This window comes from Uloborus diversus, chromosome 4 (assembly GCF_026930045.1).
Source record: "Uloborus diversus isolate 005 chromosome 4, Udiv.v.3.1, whole genome shotgun sequence".
In the NCBI taxonomy this organism is placed as follows: Eukaryota; Metazoa; Arthropoda; class Arachnida; order Araneae; family Uloboridae; genus Uloborus; species Uloborus diversus.
In genome coordinates, this window is record NC_072734.1 from 159,789,121 (window position 1) to 159,807,828 (window position 18,708).

An 18,708-nucleotide genomic window follows, 5' to 3' on the forward strand; every position below is an offset into this window, starting at 1 on the left:
AGTGGCACTATCAACATAACCATGACTGCCGTTGGTTCTCATATTTACGTGTTTGCGTCTTCCTTATTTTCAATATTTCGGCATTTCAGAAATCTTTTGTATCGTATTTCTTATGTTTTGTTCGTTCTTTTGTCAATGTTATGATTCTAATCGAAACCGAAATATAAGCGACCGAAAAACATATGCTTATTTTTTCTTTTCTAATGCTAATTTAAAAGCATTAGTTTTATCATTATATCATTAAAATAACGTGTATTTATTATGTAGCCCAAAATAAACTGAATCATAATCTTTGAGTCTGCTAAATTTAAAATCAAACATTTCGATATTGAAAACTTAGAGTACTCTCCTGGATACAGGACAGCTTAACTCCTGCACTTCGCTTTTTTTTTTCCTTGTCAGGATTCTGATCATTTTCATACGAATAGCACATGAATATATGTTCTGAAAAATATAGGGCTTCTGCCCTTTTTACTTCCTTTTACGTAGTAAAGGAACTATTGTATTCGTGAAAAAAAAATTTCACTCAAAAATCGGCCTTAATTTCTATTTTGCTTGCCCCCGAATGAATATTGAGTTTTTTTTTTTTTTTTTTCAACCCGACCACACGTGGATATGTGCATGAGAACGTATAGACACCCGAAATATCCATTTTGAGGATCCCCGAGTTAATTACAACGAGTTTTCTCCTGACGTACGTATGCATGTGTGCAAATGCGTATGTATCTCGCAAAACTCAAAAACGGTATGTCCTAGAAAGTTGAAATTTGGTTCGTAGATTCCTAGCGGGGTGTAGTTGTGCACCTCCTTTTTTGATTGCATTCGGATGTTCCAAAGGGGTTCTTTTACACCTTCTTTGGAGGAAAATTATTGTTAATTTCAATGCTAACTCAAGTGGTGTTATAGTTTAACAAACAAAGTCGCCAAGTTTTGTCGTCAACTTTGAGACAAATTTGGTTGGGTTTTTTTTTAATCTGGTTTCAATTTGGCCATATTTAGAGAGTTAACCATTGAATCACATTAAAATTGCCAATATTGGGAAAATTTATCTGTATAAAACGATTTCTTTGCTTCGATTCGCACCAAACATGGGGTGAAAATATTTAAAGGGTTTCTTTGCTTTCTTCGAGGCACTATTTTCATTACATTGGAGTAAAAGGAAGTCACGTGATGCGCACATCAGCTCGTTTTGCAGAAATAAAAGCCCTGACTTGTAGATTAAAGAGAGTCACTAATTTGAGTAATATGAAATTCGTTCTCCTACTCATGTGTTTGAGCACCCGATTTGTTTATATTTATGTTTTCCTTGCTTGCGTATATTTAAGTTATTCTATTTCTTAAAAATTAAAAACATCTAAAGAAAATAAAATACCCTCATTGAAAGATAAAAAGAGGGCTATATTGGAGACTGCACTTTGTTTTAGTTTTTAGGATCAGAATTTATTTTATTTATGTAATAAAACAACAATGTTATTTTATCTGCATTTTTTTCATTGAGTATTGTTTCACAATTCATTAAAAATTTATTTGAAATGTGAAAAAAAAACTTAACAGTGGGTACTTTACCTAAGAATGAAAGGAGGTCGGGGTTTTTCTTCTTCTTCAGCAATTCCTCTTGCTCCTTTTTCTCCTCTTCCAGTTCTTTCTTCGTCTTCTTCGTCTGCACTTCTCTTGTTCCCCAGGTGACTACGTTTAAGTTTACCAGGGAATAAATGATGAGCAAAAGGTACATAGATGGGATGCTCAAGAAGTACAACAAGCCAGGAACTACGCACCAAAATTCCTAGAAGTATTTCAAGAAACAAATTTATGCACGCGGTATTTCCTACCACACATTTTAATTTCGTTATTTAAGCAATAACTTTTAAAAACAAATCAGTGACACGGGCTATTTTATCAAAACAAATTTATAGACATCATGATTCATTTGCAATTGAGTGCAATTATTTAACCATACTAACGCTGTTCATTCGGTTCAATATTATCTTTTCTAATGATAAAGCTGAAAGTCTGTATGTCTGGGTGTCTGGATATCTCGATGTCTGGATGTCTGTTACGCGCATAGCGCCTAGACGGTTTTGCCAATTTTCATGAAATTTGGCACAAAATTAGTTCGTAGCATAGGAATGCGAACATAGAAACGATTTTTCAAAAATTCGATTTTGTTCTTTTTCTATTCCAATTTTAAGACATTTTATCGAGCAATTATCATAATGTGGACGAACAAATTACCATAACGTGGACTAGCCAATTACCATAACGTAGACGAGCAAACTACCATATGCGATCATGGGCGAGCAAATGAACATAGCAAATTGGCGAGAAGTCCATCATCCATGTTTTGTAAATATACAGGCGAACCAAATGATCTTTTAATTTTCTACCACAGGCAAAGCCGCGCGGGTACCTCTAGAACTTAATAAATGCAGATTTTAGATGGTAAATATTTTTGTGACTAAAATTTATATCTTACATAAAGGAACATAGAAAAGCAAAAATAATTCCAATCAAGGTTAACAGGCAAATAAACATGAGTTTGATCGAACAAAACAATTTTTCATCTTTATTGCTTTCTTTTTGCCCATCATCGCTAGATATTTTAGACGCACATACGCACGCCTTGCGCGGAAACATTTGCCGCTGTGCAGATACATTTGCTGCAGATATGTACGTCGCCCAATAATTTTTATTTAATATCAATACTAAACAATGGTTATCTTCAAAATCTGTAGATAAATTAATGAAAAAGTTCATCTCTTGCTTTCATGGATACATGGTTAAAAACAATATAAACTTTGCATTACTAAAAATTTTAAATACACACTTTTGCTTTTCCCATTGTAGATTATTTTACATACCTGCAGATTGCAGATAGTTTTGAGTTGTGTGCGCAGATACTTCATATTTTTATCATACTATCTTATGTTCGCAACTCCAACGAACTATAGGGGGCACTGCAGTCACTGTCTAATGGCCGACTTAAAAACTAAAACAAACGCATGTGGTAACGAAGAAAATGCTAAAAGTGTTGTGATTTTTGTTCGTATGTATGATATTTTTCGCTTTATTCTTTTTAAATTAATTTTCAAAGTCTTGTGGATATTCTGGCCCACGTAGAAAGAAATGAGAATTCAAGAAGCATTACTAAACGTCAAAGATTAATGCAAACTACGTAGTTTGTAGTTCTAAGCAGCTATTTCCACGATGTTGAATTCGATATCTATCAATTCTTGATAAAACTAAATAATAATTGTGGCCTGACAAGAACAACAATTAATGCTAGAAAATTCAATATGACATTACAAATTATTATCGAAAGAAGATGATACTTCTTTGCCTTGCTTGGCTAGTGCTTATTGCTTTGCATTTGTAGCTGTTTACATTTCTCTCGGATTCCCGAATCGATTAATTTAAAATTTTTCTGTTTCGATCTTTCTAATTTCTGAGCTACGATTTAATTGTGTCATGTTATGCGAATCATCAACAAAATTCTCACGGATATATGGTGGCAGTTTTCTTTTCAGTTTATTGACTATTATTTCTTTTTACTTATCGAATTCTGTAATCTTACTACCATTTTATTCCACTCATGATAAAAATTAAAACTGGTTTAACTAAAAACGCGAAATCTCACCAAGGCTACTATGCTCGCACAATACTAAAACTATAACCCTAAACAAATTTGGCGAAACCTTTCAGCTGAGAATAAAAGAAATAAAGTAAATTCTTTCTCGGTGAAACATTTTTCATTTTGTTCTACGATAAGATATTCAAGAAAATATTTTGCATACCGTCCATTCCAACTAAATGCTGCTGTAAAAGATGGTTAGTTAAATTAATTTAAGATTAAAAAAAACTCATATTCTTACAAATTCATACAAAACAATAAAATTTTTTACCTTGTATAACGTTATCCAAGTTTGTTAATCCAGTTTTCGCTTTCACCATTTTCAATCAACTCATATTTTAGAAGGAAATAAGGAAAACTAACATTATTTTGAGAAGCTCGAGAATACTACTAAGGGACGAATTAATTTCTATAGCTGAAAGCAAACTAAGACTCATCGATTGCGTTAATAAATACTCAGAACAAACTGCCTGTGTTTACGTCAACAGACACACGTGGAACGCAACGTGGCAATGTTTTAGTTTCATCGGCAGTTTTGTAAATCACCACAAGGTAGCGTATTCGAGCGCTGGAGTTCTGAATACTACTAGTGGTACCCGCACGGCTTTGATCGTAATAAAAACTTAAAAGGTCATTTGGTTCGCTTGTATAATAAGAAATAATGGATGGTGAATTTCTCGCCAAATTGCTCGCCCATGTTACGGTTCTAAGTTATGATAATTTGGTAATTTACTCGCCCACGTTATGATGATTTGTTAAAATGTTCTTAAAATTGGAAAAGAAATAGAATAAAATCGAATTTTCTAAATATCGCTTCGAGGTGCACATTCCCATGCTACAAGCTAATTTTGTGCCAAATTTCATGAAAATCGACCGAACGGTGTGGGCACTATGCAGAGATCCTGACAGAGAGAGATCCAGAGAGACTTTCAGCTTTATTATTAGTAAAGATTAATACATTCCATCCTCATCAAATTCTGAACGCACCACAAGATGACATTTTAAAACAATTCGCCAATCCAGAATCTTTTAAAAAGAGAATTCGTTAGTTGTAGACAACAACAACCTTGAGTAGGATGGTTTCGTTCTCGTACAATTTATAGCAAGAGAAAAATATCATATGCTTGAATTTTGGGAAAGTTTGCAGCATTAATGCTTCACAGGTGTAAAATTACATTTGTGCATCGAAGTTAAAATTTTCTGGAAATTTTGTCTTTTTTCCTGTATTAGACGTAACTACTGCGAGTCAAGACACTTACCAAAAGTTTCGTACCAAACATAATAACTTATACCAAAACCAAACGACAACAATCATTCATATTTTTTTAGATAAAATTTGACTCTTTTAACGTTCGCTAAATAAAGAAAAATATGTGCCTTACTGTTCCTACTTAGTGTGTCTTACTGTTCTCTCTTACTGAAAGAACAAGAAGACAAAACTGCATTTCGTTTTGATTTTTATTTCTCGCTTGTGTGAATTCGTAGTTTTTTTACAGGCCCATTTTTATAATACCTATTACAGTCACAAATATTGTTACCATTTGAAAGAAATCGATTTCTGTGTATTTCAATAGAACAAAATGTCATTGAAAATTTCCGTGTTTTACTGTACCCACTCTTCCCCTACATGTATACAACTAAACATAAGAAGGAAAAATTTTGAAAAAAAAGAAAAAGAATAATAACAGCATAGAGAAACAATAAGCATTAACTAAAATTTGCAGTACAACCAAGATGCCCCGATTAATTAATAAACATAAAAATTATCTAGAGGATCTTCATTAAAATTTCTTTCTGGTTTAAATGTATCCGAAGCAAATTCGCCGTTAAATCAGAAGTTGTAAAAAATTTATTTTTTTATTTTTATTTTTTTTATTTTATTTTATTTATTTTTATTTTATTTTATTTTATTTTTTTGAATATTACAAAAATTAACAGATTTTTCAAATGCAAAATCAAACTTGGAATTTAAAAATCAAAGTAAAATTAAACGGGAACCCGCCTTTAGAACAAAAAATTTTGCTCGATTTCGAACGCCTCTCAAAAATAGTTTAAGAAAGACAGACAGACAAACATACCCACACTTATTTCCTAATTTTTAGTTCTGTTAATGCTTATTATATATTTTTATTATCATTTATTTATTTTTTTATTTTTTACTTCTTCCGGCACATTGCGACATTTTGGATATAGATTAAACACACATTCATCCTTTTCTTCTTCTATCATCAATCTTTTGAAATATATTTTTTTATCTATATTTTTTTTTTCAATAAAGTAAGTTTAGTAGTTATGTAATTATTTCTACATCATGAGCAAACATGCTGCACTTTGGACAAAGTGTTTCAGAATGCAACTTCTCCAACATTGTTTAAAAAGTGTCCGTAAAATGCATTTTATTGCACTTATATTTTATGAAATAAACCGCTGGTTATTATACTAAACAATTTAAAAATGTAGAAAAAAACTCTTACTAGCATAAAATTAGAAAACAAAAACCTGAAAGATCAGTGAGCTTAATGTGATCGAAAAACAGTTATTACTTGCCTTGAAAAAAATGATCTAATAATTTTAGACAAGCGAGAAACGTCGAGTTCACGGTGAGCAAAATTACAGTGTTTTTATATCTACATGAATTTCCCCTAAATCTGCTGCTAACCGGGGCGTTTTTTACATTTCTTAAAGGAAATTCAAATTCGTCTTGTAATCGACTTACTTGAGGGTGCAAAACCGCAGCAGTGAAGAAACTTCCCGATAGTGCTATAAGGAAAATTGCCGAAGGTGAACCAATGCCGTCTTCAGAAAGTTGTATGGAAGTACCCACCAGGACAGCCATCATGAACAAAGCATATGCTGTACTCATGACTTGTGCAACCAGAATCTGCGTGAAAAAGTAGAATTTCTTCATTATTAGTAACAACAACAGTAAAACTTTTATTATACAGTCGATTTGAAAATTGAGGAGGTAGTAATTAAAGCCGCACATGGTCCAGTTTCAACAAAAATTGAGTTAGCAGCTGATTCAAATATTACAAGATGATTCCTGCAACACTGTATCGTTAGTTTTGGCAGAAGAAAATCATGTCATATTTAAAATCTGTTTTAAAACTTAGCGTCCTAAATCAAACAAGAACATGTCCATAGGCTTGTTTCTATCAAAAAACACTTTCAAGCTCTATGCTATTAGCTATTAAGATTATGATGGACTTCTGTGAATGTTTCTATTGGCTCTTAATTCGTTCAAAACAAACATGTTCATTATGATTTTAATCAAGGAACAATATGTTCAACATAATCAATCAATTGAAGACATATCCTAATTTTTTAATAGCAGATTTATTGGTATTCCTAAATTTGAAAGATTTCTCTGAAAAATATTAATGAGACTAAACCAATCAAAATAAATACACTTTTCCGTAATATAAATAGTTTTTGTGAATTCTCAAAATCGTTTTACCTATGTGTGGGTTTGATTAGTACTTCATTTCAAGCGACTGAAGCTGGCAGAAAACTTATTTAAATAATTAAACGCAATCGTGAGGCACTTCCCTTCAGCATGTCACAATCAAATCCAATAAAAAGAAGATTTTACAGGTTAAAAAAAATCTTTTCTTTTTGAGGAGAAGATGATTGACTGGAACAATGCGCTTCTTATGAAAGACAACTCAGAAGGAAAAGATTGGATCTAATACTGAGAGGAAATTTGAATAAATATAAGAGTTTAAAAAATTTATTTAACCAGTTACCTGAATGTCATTCTTGAAAATGAAGCAAACAGCCATGAATACGAGAATCGGTACTATGTTGTAGTAGAAAGAATACCAGTTGGAAATCTTAAAAGCAGCCACCATCGCTCCGACCAACATGAGGAAGATCGTACCCGGGCCGAGGACAGTGCCCACCATCAACATACCCTGGTAGATGATGTAAGGGAAAGAGATGTTGTCGTTTATGGCTATAGTGGCTTTGTAGTCGCCAAGAAGATCCATGATGTTTGCCATTGTGGAGGGAGCCCATCTTCTTCTTTGAGTGTAGAACTCGCCAAATCCCTCGGGGCAGTGAGTGTAAGCATCAGACGCAGCACTGTACTCTACTCGATAACCCCTTTGAAGCAGCAGCGTGCACAACCATCGGTCCTCCCCTAGATAACAAAAAGTAATTTTTGAGCATAAAATAAGTACTTCTTCTTATTTTGCAATGTTAAAGCAAATAAAGAACAATATTTAGCTGTAAGTTACCGCCTCTAAAGCAAAACTACATGCCACGTATCAGACAGTCCGGGTATCACATGCAGAGTCTACACTTTCGTTTTTATTAGAACTTTGCCTTAGCCCTGGCTTAAGGGCGGTAACTTACTGCTAAATACGCTAGCTTTGCCATTAATTCACGAGTTGAACCACACCATGCTGTGGACACTCACTGGTGAAATAAATTTGCTTTATATACCAGTTTGTTGGCAGTTTCAGCTTCAATGAGATTACATCTATCTGCCTCTGGCTCGGTTATTCACTAATCCAGACTGATGAGTTCTAATAAGAACGAAACTGCAGTCCTTATGATAACCGGGCTGTTTGGTTTATTGCATGTAGTGTCTACAATGTTTTGCAGATTTGTATTTGTTTTACGTTGTTATTTTTATTTTTAGAAAAAAATCGTTTATTTCTTCCGTACCTTTTTCATTTTTTGTATTCCAGAAAAAGCATGATGACATACGAAGAAACTGCTTTACGCAAGCAAAGTTTTTTCATTTTCCCCCTTAAATTTAAAAACTCGTTGCAAATTCAATCAATTTTGTTAATTAAATGTGCTGCAAAGGGTTTCTCTTTTTCTTGATGTTCTAAGCACGTGTTGATTCGGTTGCCAGATTGATGCAACCTGAATTTTATGAAATGAAACCTGGAAGCAAATTTAAAGAGCTACAAAAAAAATTTATTTATTTAATTCGATGTTATTTTTCTGTTTTTCAGATTTGTTTCGTCTGCTGTCTGGCTTTGAGAAGATCACTTCCGATATGAGGGGGATAAAATGATTCCATCTGTTAAAATACGGTTGGAGAAAGCGGGTTTATTTTGCCAATAACCGTCACGTTGGGGGTTGGTGCACCAAACAAACAAAAAAAAAGCTGTCTCCTCTTTGAACCAAACATAAATAATCTTGTTACCTGAGCAATATTAGAATAACTGAATGATATTCTAAGGGGTAATTCACCACCCCAAGCCGGGACTGAGGTTGAACAACAAGCATATACCGATAGTCGGGTTATGGTGTCCAGAGACAGCAGTCAAGCCTTTCTTCTGGGTCATCAGTTTGGAATAGCCATTACTATGCCGGAAGCAGATGTCCTCACATTGGAGCTGAGATTACTTTCACAATGGTAGCAAAAATTAATTTGGTACACCAGCATGGTGCGGACAATGACAGGTCATTTGCCTCGGTTGTGGATAGTCCAAAACAAAGGCCAAACTGCAATCTCTGGACGTCATAACCGAGATGTCGGTGTACCTTGTAGTAGACTATACGATTGTCTTCTTTTTGTAGTTCCTTTATGCGACGAAGAGTTTGATGCGCCAAGAACTTCTCAAAAGAAATAGCGAGTTTACTAACCTTGATCGTACTGTACGTAGTGCAAAGCCTCGTCAGAAGTGGTCGTGTACCTCTTCATGACGTTGTCGTCCATGAGTGATTTGGCTCTGAATAAAGAAAAGCAACCGGGACTACAAAGCACGCATCCAATCATATGTTCCGTCGCTTTTTGCAGCCAATGACCGATGGCGTACTCGAATTTCTGGTACCATACCATTGGACCTAAAGAAAGAGAAGATATGTTTGTATTTTTCGAATCTCTAAAAAAGGTCGAAGAGTACACTTATGAACGAAGCAGTATGAATGCATAAAAATGTGAATTAGGATGAACACTTTGCGGCACTCAATGTCATTAAAAAAATAAAGTACTAGTTGAGCAGCAGGTTTGAACACAAGATCAGAAATCTACGCGGCTCATTACGAAAAAATTATCTCATGTTGTATTGCTGTTCGAAAAGCAGAAGACCTGCACTAAACAACTGTAAATTAAAAATATCAAGTTCAAAATAACAACCAATGTGTATAACACCTTTAAAACGTACAAATGTAAAACAAAACAGCTGAAAGCTCAAAAACAATAAAATTAAGTTAAATTAAAATTCTAAAAGGCCATGTAAAATAACCCTTAGGGGAAAATATAATTTCCGATTCGGAAAAAAAAAAAAAACCCTCAGGTAAAATCCACAGTGAAAATCAGCCAGGTAGGCAGAGTAAATTTTTTAAATCCAAAAATGCGATATTATTGCATTTTTTATTCACACTCTGCAATAGTTGTTATAACTACCTCCGGTCCAACAAACCATTAATGCTAGTCTACTGTGACATCTGATCAAAATATTTCCAACTTTTGAAATTATTCCAAAACAATCTTATAACTGCACGCAGCTAAGCAAACTAACTCACTAAGCTATAGTCGGGTCAAACCTAAAATGGGAACATTGTGAAGGCTACGCAGATCCAAATCACAGCACAAGGGGGCTGCGACCTTTGCTCGTTTCGCTCGCCAGCCTCCAACTGTTCAAAACATTTTGTTTTTGCTTAAAATTGAAAAAACAAAACAAAACCGGTGCTTCTAGACAAGATATTCATTTTTAAAAATCTTTAATTACTTTTATTTATGTTCTAAGTTGAAAAATGTCCAATTCACCCCATTTTACGGTAACTATAAGTCATGTCAGAAAAAAAAATATATTCAGACAGAGACAAAATTAAGAAAAAAGGAGATCCGGCCCAGTTCGTAAAAGCCTGTAATAGTCTTTTAGTTAACTCGGAAATTTGAACCGAATTCGTGCAGAGACCTAAAATAAAAGATAGACATATCCCGTATCGAGGAAAACTCTAATATATTAAACGAATCCTTATAAGCCACAGATTTCAACTAACTAAAAAAATACTAACTGAATCTCTTACAGTATTAATCGAGCTTCAGAGATGAAATTAAAAATCTAATTTTGTCAACTATTCTTTTTCTAATCAATAATAAATGACCTAAATTTCACGTAACTCTATCCTTTTTCTACAAAAAGAATTCCGGACCATGCTCAGTCCAATCCCGTTGCTCGTTACAGGGAAAATTTCGTTTTAGCGAAAACGTTGGTATAATCCTCTATTCAGGTTACATAGAAATAATGCAAACATTGCCAATGTTGATGCAACGAAATTTCGTTACAGCGAAAGAATTTCGCTGGAACCTTGTACCCTTGGACTTCGTTAAAACGGGATTTGACTTGATATTTTGCTCCACTTGAACCAAATCTGTCTTATCTGGAATCTGAGTAACAAATTCTACACACAATCTTTAAGAACTTCAACTTCTGAGAAGCTCAGCGTCCTCTTAATTTGTTTTTAGCAGTTCGCAGAATATTAACAAGTTGCTGTTCGTTATCGAGGCAATTGACATTGGAAAAGCCTGATTTGCCACCTACTGCTGTTTGATGAACCACGCACTTTCTGAAGAAAACTTAATTTCTGCAGCTATGGGTGAGGTTAACGCTCTTCCGCATAGCGATGAGACCCATGTAGGTTAGATCATTATGTAAATGGAATATTTTTTTTCTTAGTCTTGGGCTAAAAAACTAGGAAAGTTATGTATATTTTAAGTGCTTAGAAATATCTTCTGAAAGCAGGTTTATTATTATGTTTTTCTGTTCTGAAAACAAAATGCAAATGAGCTGACTGCATGAAACGAAAGGACATTCATTTGTCGAAAAATATCAATTTAATTGGAAAAAAAATAACCATAAGTTCAGGCCCGAATCTGGGTACCCGCAGACCTCGCAGTGTGGGGGGGGGGGAATCCTTAAGAAGCCCAACGGCTCATAAAATTGAAAAAAGCTAGCACTAAGACTTATTAAAATAACAAATATACACTGTTAGCCTCTGGGGAAGGGCCCTACAGCTTTTGTTGCAGGGGCACCCAAAATTCATAGATCCGGGCCTGCATAAGTCATTGAATAAATCTTAAAGGGGTCAAACTTTACAATTGCTTATTTTGTGATATAAATGAATTTAAATGTCCTGCAAGACAAGAATCGTTGGTTTTATTGTGGAAAGTTTCAAGAAATACATTCAATATTTCATACAAGTGGCAAAAAGTAGGTACTTAAGTTTGTTTGATTTCTGGCTAAAATTAGAAATTGGAAATTTTACTCTCGTACATAATACGCACTGCGATATGAATGGTAACATGTTTAACAAATGCCATTTTTGCTGTTATAGGCTCTTGAAAAGAATTGAAATTTGTTTCATTATTTTTTCCATTACTTAAAAATAAAAACGAACAAAGTAAAAAAGTTTTTTAAAGTGAATTCAGGAAAGGAAAGTGTAATTGTGTCTTTGCTGATCGATTTTTTTTGAGCAATCACGATTGCTTATTGTTCTCATTTGACCGTCTTTGATGTTCCGTGCCTTTTCAACCACCACCGTCACCTGCTGGCGCGGCTCCGTCCTCCGGTAGCCACTCCTGGTCGGTGGTGTCCATGTCCTAGACACACGCACGCTCATACACATACGCACTCACACACATACGCCAACGTGCATACAGACAGGTCTACGCACACACAAAAGCCTACACATGCACAACTAATACACACGTCTCCGTTCAACAGGAGGGTAGACTTGGAGGGACAGGAGCCGTGGCTAGAAACAAGTGAGTAGAGTAGTAACCAATGAGTAGGGTCCTGTCGCAACTCGTGATTGCGAAAAACATAATTTGAATTCAAAATTTAAGAATTCAAATTATTTTTTTTTATTTATTTTTTTTTTTAAGTGCCAGCGAATAATTGATGCAACTGCGTCTACACCAACACAATTACTTCAGCACAGGTTATTTTTCTAATTTTTGTTGTAATGCGATTCAGCATGAGCCGAAAAATATTCTTTCCACAAAGAAAAGACATATGTAGCATACGGGAAATAAAACATTTCAGCTGTCTATCATTGACAACCAGTTCCTTGCTTTACAAGAAAGAAATAAAAATTTAAGTGAGCAAAATTGTTAATTAACCACATAAACATTACGGTATATAATAGGAAATGGGATAATTCTGCGTGAAGTATGAAGACAAAAAGAAAAACTCAAAATTTTAAAGCCAATTTCCTCAAACTCATTAACTAAACTAATGTCTTCTTTCACTCTTCCATTTTCAAAACATCCAAGAAACAAGAATCACGAAAAATCATTTTTAAAAAGGCAGCATCTTAGAAAAAGAAAATAAATATCAATAAACGGTCAGACGGTGTCTACTAATAATTCATTCAAGAATGGAATGGTTGAATCCGATTTAAAAATTTTAAAGACATCGGCGCGTTTTGACTTTGCTCAAGATATTTATTTCAATCCATCGCGATGTCTGTCTTTGTTTAGTTACTTGAACTTTGCTTCAGGTTTTTTTGTTTCTCATACGAGTCAATATTCGAAAATTATACAAAGTTTCAAATAATTTAAAAGCGAACTAAGCCCATATTACCTGTTCCAACAGGATGGATCCGGCCACATGCAGCTCCGAGATTCCGGTTTTTCTTCATAAGATCAACCAGAAGTTGCACTGCGTGGGGTCTGAAATTGATATCTCCGTCCAAAGCGAGAATGAAAGTGTTTTCGGCCATTGTTGCTTTGCGGTTCACATCCACGGGCAACTCCATAAGTCGATGACCCAGCAAATAGTACATGTACATTACCTGAAAGTTTTTAAAAACTGATGGCATTAAATCTGCACTAGCCAGCTTGAGATAATGTTTATCAGCAAAAGACCTAAAACTTTCAAATTTATTGAGGCATTCAAAAAAGTTATTTTTTATTCATAGATACACTTTAAAGATACGTGCAATATACCGGGCTTAAAAGCGGTAACTTAATGCTCCATTACTTCCAAAATCTTTCACAATTCAAACCTTTTTCCCCTCACAGATATGGTTTTTTCCATATTTATTTAGATTGATAGGTGTTTCATCAGAAATATTTTATTCTCTGAGATTTTCAAGCAATTTGTTACTTTGAAGTGAAACTTATTTTTATTCATTAAAAACTAAGTACTTAATAAAACAGTTTGTAGTTATAGTATTTCGGTCATTTTAAGACGTTATAAAAATCCTGGAGGCCCTATTATTTATACAGTAATAAGATTTTAAATATGGAACATATATCTCTCACTTAGTACAATGCAGAGATACTGCTGAAAAATATCTTGAATCCCCCTTTGTTTTCTGCGCCAAATATTATTTTGTGCTGTAGTATTAGTATATGTCACTTATTCATGTTGATGTTCACCATATAAATAAAAGTAATTAGTTCGTAGATATTTTTTGCTTTGAAACAGTGTCCCCTTCTTTGCATCAGTGACCAATTCAACCCCTACGTGAAGATGAAAGGGACAAATAGATTTCTTTAGTTTTTTATCATTATGCGTCATTACGGCTGATTGTTTTTCCAATTTTAAATTATTTTTATGTGTGACTGAGTATGTAATGAACTTATCCGGAACATTTGAAAAAAAATCTAAACAATAGAAAACAGAACAAATGTTAAAAAAAAAAAGAAAAGAAAATTTTCCATTCATTGCAATAAGAAAGAAAATAAAACATAGTAATAATATTTTTGAACTAAATGTACCTGACTCCATCTCTTTCGATGTCTGATTTTGATTTTATCTTTCAGGTGAGCAACAAGTTTATTCTTCCCCGGCATAGTCCATAGCAGTTTACCTCCATAGGGAGTCGGAATCTTCTTTGGCGGCTTCAGTTTAATATTACATTGATGTACGTTACTAAATAAATGAAAAATAATAAAAATAATAGGAAAAATAAACAAAACTATGCATGAAATAACGAACCCATGAAAACGTCTTTATATAAAATATCATACTTTCATCTAAAATGCAAAAAATATATTCTAATACATTTTCTCTCGAAATATGCAAAAATAATATCAATTTCAAAATAATAAACTAAAAGAGTTAACTCAATGTTCTTGAAGAGGAACTGAAAGTTAGACATCCTTATTTCTAAATAGTTGTTTTCTAAATCGAGTTAGTATGATTATACGCTCCAAACAATTTTCTTTCTTCAGGAAGCATTTTGTTTTCAAACAATCTGCACTTCATAAAAAAAAAACTCCTCTCCAAGTTTTGAACCTAGGTTTTAAGTGCTTTTTGCATGCACTCGAACCACTAAATTATTTGCACTTGTTTGCGGAAAAGAACATGTGTTTTACGTTCGTTGCAATATAACACTGATGCATTAACAAAAATAGAATTAAAACAAACGACTAAGTGAAAAAGTATATTTAATATAACGTTTCCATACAAACTCTGGTTAAAAAGTATACTCCAATCTTAACTAAAAGTTCAATTCGTTCAATCAAATCATTAAAAAAAATAATTAAAATTAAAAGTATGAATTTAAGAGGAAATGTAACATACTTTACTGGACGCTGTTTTTAAGAGGTTTGTCAATCTATCTGCACGGGCGTGACATCTTAACATATATATTTGCACTTCATTCCCAGAGTTTTAAAGCGCCGTACAACCTATGAAGGCTCTTACGCCATTTAACCCAATAGAATCAATCAAATAGATTTTTAAACTTTCCCTTTCAATTTATATTTATTTGAATATAAGGAACCATTATGTGGCGACATACAAAGCATCCACTTGCTTAAAAAAGTTTTTGCAATTAAAAAATAATAATGATTTGTACGTGTTACGGGATGTGACTGTACGTTCAGGCGTTCAGGGCCGAATCTCCGGGGCGTACCGGTGAGAAGTCAAGGAAAGTGAATATGACAGCCCAAAATTTTCCTAATTCAGTAAATTTTGGTAAATATCATCTTTTGGCGAAATTTGGAGCTTCATTCGGCAAAATTATCATCATTCGGCACACTATGGGGTTTCATTTGGAAATTTTTCCCTAGATAACATTTGAAAGCACGATAATGGAAGAAAATTACAAACCAAGAACTGTTGTCATCAATACTATATGATAATGGGGTTGTTTACATCAGTCAAAAGTACTACTTTTAGTCACTATGAAGTTGATAGAATGAGCAAAAAAAAAAAAAAAAAAAACACGGAACGAGAAAAATCTTTTATTTTCAAAAAGTTAAGCTTTTAATCATTTTTCTTTAACTGATCAATTTTTCAAACAAGGCGTGATTTTTATAACGTCACAAGTGATGAACTTTGCTCATACTTCACTGGAGTGCTGAATGCTTACGCTTGCTATCCGCCGCGTTTACAGCCTATGATAATTCAGAAGCGAAATAAATATTGCGCTCTACGCTTGCTGTCAACCATGTCGTTGGCAATACATGTGAGTAAAGAAGCGAATTAAATATTGTGTGCGCTCAGCGCTAATGGCATCAGTGAATGGCATTTCATCACTTGTGATGTCATGTGCAGAAGCGTAAAAAAGGAAATAGAATCTGCGCACCGATTAAAATAATTTCTAAAAAATAATAAACTTTGTCAAATCATTGAAAAATTGGGCAAATCCTATGTATTTAAGCGTGTTCTTTCAGAAAAAAAAAATACTTTTAAAATTTCGGAAACGACCCCATTTTATAAATGCGAAGTTTCCATCTGTCTCTCAACGGATTTCTGGCCATTTCGCTCCCAATTTGCAGTTCATCATTCTTAATACTGAATGAAATTGATTAGTTGTTTTAGAAGTTTCCAGGTCATAGTTTTCGATTCGTAATATTGAACAGAAAAACTGGCAACATGCATCAGCTTCGGGAGTCACATTTGGTTCGTGGGCCGTAGGTCGGGCATTACTGATTATAGTAAACTGGTTTTCGAGAAATGGAAAAAGGTCATAGAGACATGATTTTTGAGACATCTTGTTGCATTCCTTATACTATTTGACTAATTCAAAGAAATGAGAAGCTATTTGATTTCAGATTTTAAAAAATGGCGATTTATAGTTTGCAAGAATAGTTTAAAACACATTTTATTTGGAAAATAAACAGAATAAGCAAACAATTTTTTTTTTCATTCATCGAACGGGAACTAACTTCCACTAGGATTACCGAGACTGCATGTAAATCTTTAGATGTGTTGTTTTTAAAGGTCTTTTCAGTTTTAGGAGCGTTTCGTTCTTGAGGGTCTGCGTAGAATTTGAAGGGAGGGGTGCCTTTGATCTGAAGGGGTCAGAACTGTTGTTTCTACTATCTGTCGAAACGTAAAAAAGCTACACCATTTCTTCAATAATAATCCAAGTCTCAGATGAATAGATTAAAAAAATGTACATAGAGAAATCGTGTTGGAAAAAACATTATGAAACTCTTTCATTTGTTATTTTGCTATATGACGGCAGTGCTGCTTAATAATATATTGTGAAAAATATGTTACTTTGTTATTCGCAACTCCAGATCTCGGATACGCTACCTTGCGGTGATTACCAATACTAAAGAAAAAGGCAAAACATTTCATTCCATGTGTTTTCTTTGGGGTAAATTACAGGCTTCAGACAGTTTATGGTGTAATGTAATTTCAGAAGAATAGAAAAGAAAGCTTCCCACAAACACGATGGAAAATTACTGTCATTCACTAAGCGTCAAAGCAAGTTATAAGTTACGGCATTTGTTTGTTTTACCTCTCTCATCCGCCATTAGACAGTGGCTGCTGTTTTACCGTTTTCATCCGCCATTATACAGTGGCTGCTGTTTTACCGTTTTCATCAGCCATCAGACAGTGGCTGCAGCGCCCCCTGTTGTTTATTGGAGTTGTGAATTACATTACTTTTTCTTTACAAAGTTTCTCAGCGGAAAATCAGACAATCGACTGAAGTAAGTACAATTAACTTACTCTAAGAAGCATAGCTGTTTTTATGACACTAGTATTATATTCTTGCATTTTCGTGCATGTATTGTTTCTTAAATTCATCTTCTTGTAGTATTGCATCAAGACACGATATTTTATAGTATAACGACTCAAATCACACTTCAGTAAGGTTTTAATTTGAAGAAAAAGAAACAAAGAAAAAAACCATAATAGGGTTACAAGCAAAAGAATTACCAAGGAGTTACGGATCAACCCAAATAAGCTTCTAAAAAAGGCGTGGTACGGCACAACCCTTACATGTAACTTTTAGAAGAGTGAAAACAGAAAAAAATAACTTTCTCTGTGTGTGGTTCTCGGGTCAGACTTCATGACCTGATATGGGCGTAGTATACATAGGGTTATACGAAAGGCAAAATTGATATTGCTGATTTAAATTTTTAAGTGTCAATGAAAAAATTAGAATAAATAGAATCAATATAGAATTGATACATAAAGTGTATAAATTTGTAGCATGTGTTGTACTACATGTTACGAACGCTTTGTTCTGTTCGCATGTATGTATGTGTGCGTCAGGCGTTAGGAGTAAGTTCGTACATTTTCCAGCTTGTGTGTGTGTGCGGCGAACTCGCACTAAAAATTTCAAGATGCGTTGTACTTCATTTATAGCATGGACTTGCTTTACTGTTCTAAAATCAGGAGCATTTTGAAGCATTTAAAACTGGAAAATTCTTCGTGGAATAAAATATTTCATCATGAAAAAGATGATTGATAAATGCACAAGATTTATAAAGAAATGAATTCATTAAAATCACGTCTAATCGATGCATTAAAAAAGGGAATCCGACCAAGTGCGAAAGTATTTTCAAGGCTGTATGGAATAAGGGTGCTCACTACGGGGTAAGAGGGGCTGTCATGGTGTAGACTGCGCCATTAAACTTTTAAGGTTTTTTTTTTTTTTTTTTGAATTTTTTGTTCTTTGAGGATACTCTGCGGTAATGAAGGGGTGCTCCATCATTCATGGTGGGGGGGGGGACTTCTACTTTATGCAAACAACACATTCTTATACTTGCGAAAGTTCAAACTTTTAAGTGTAAATTGTTTTGCTTATAAATGATTTTACTTTTTCTCACATTGCAGTAGAGTACTCACATTCTACTTTTTTGGGACATCCACTTTTTTTTTATCCTCACAAATCCATTGCATAAAACAATAGCGATA

The 18,708-nt window shown here is 33.9% G+C and overlaps 1 protein-coding gene across 1 annotated transcript in view; it reads right to left on the reverse strand.

The window, feature by feature from the left end:
- Positions 1-18,708, reverse strand: part of LOC129220445 (chitin synthase chs-2-like) — a 66,864-nt gene that overhangs the window by 14,308 nt on the left and 33,848 nt on the right. The window contains 6 exon segments of the mRNA XM_054854865.1: positions 1,567-1,783; positions 6,345-6,509; positions 7,375-7,769; positions 9,233-9,433; positions 13,180-13,390; positions 14,322-14,475. Of these exon segments, the coding sequence (XP_054710840.1) occupies positions 1,567-1,783; positions 6,345-6,509; positions 7,375-7,769; positions 9,233-9,433; positions 13,180-13,390; positions 14,322-14,475 (1,343 nt within the window).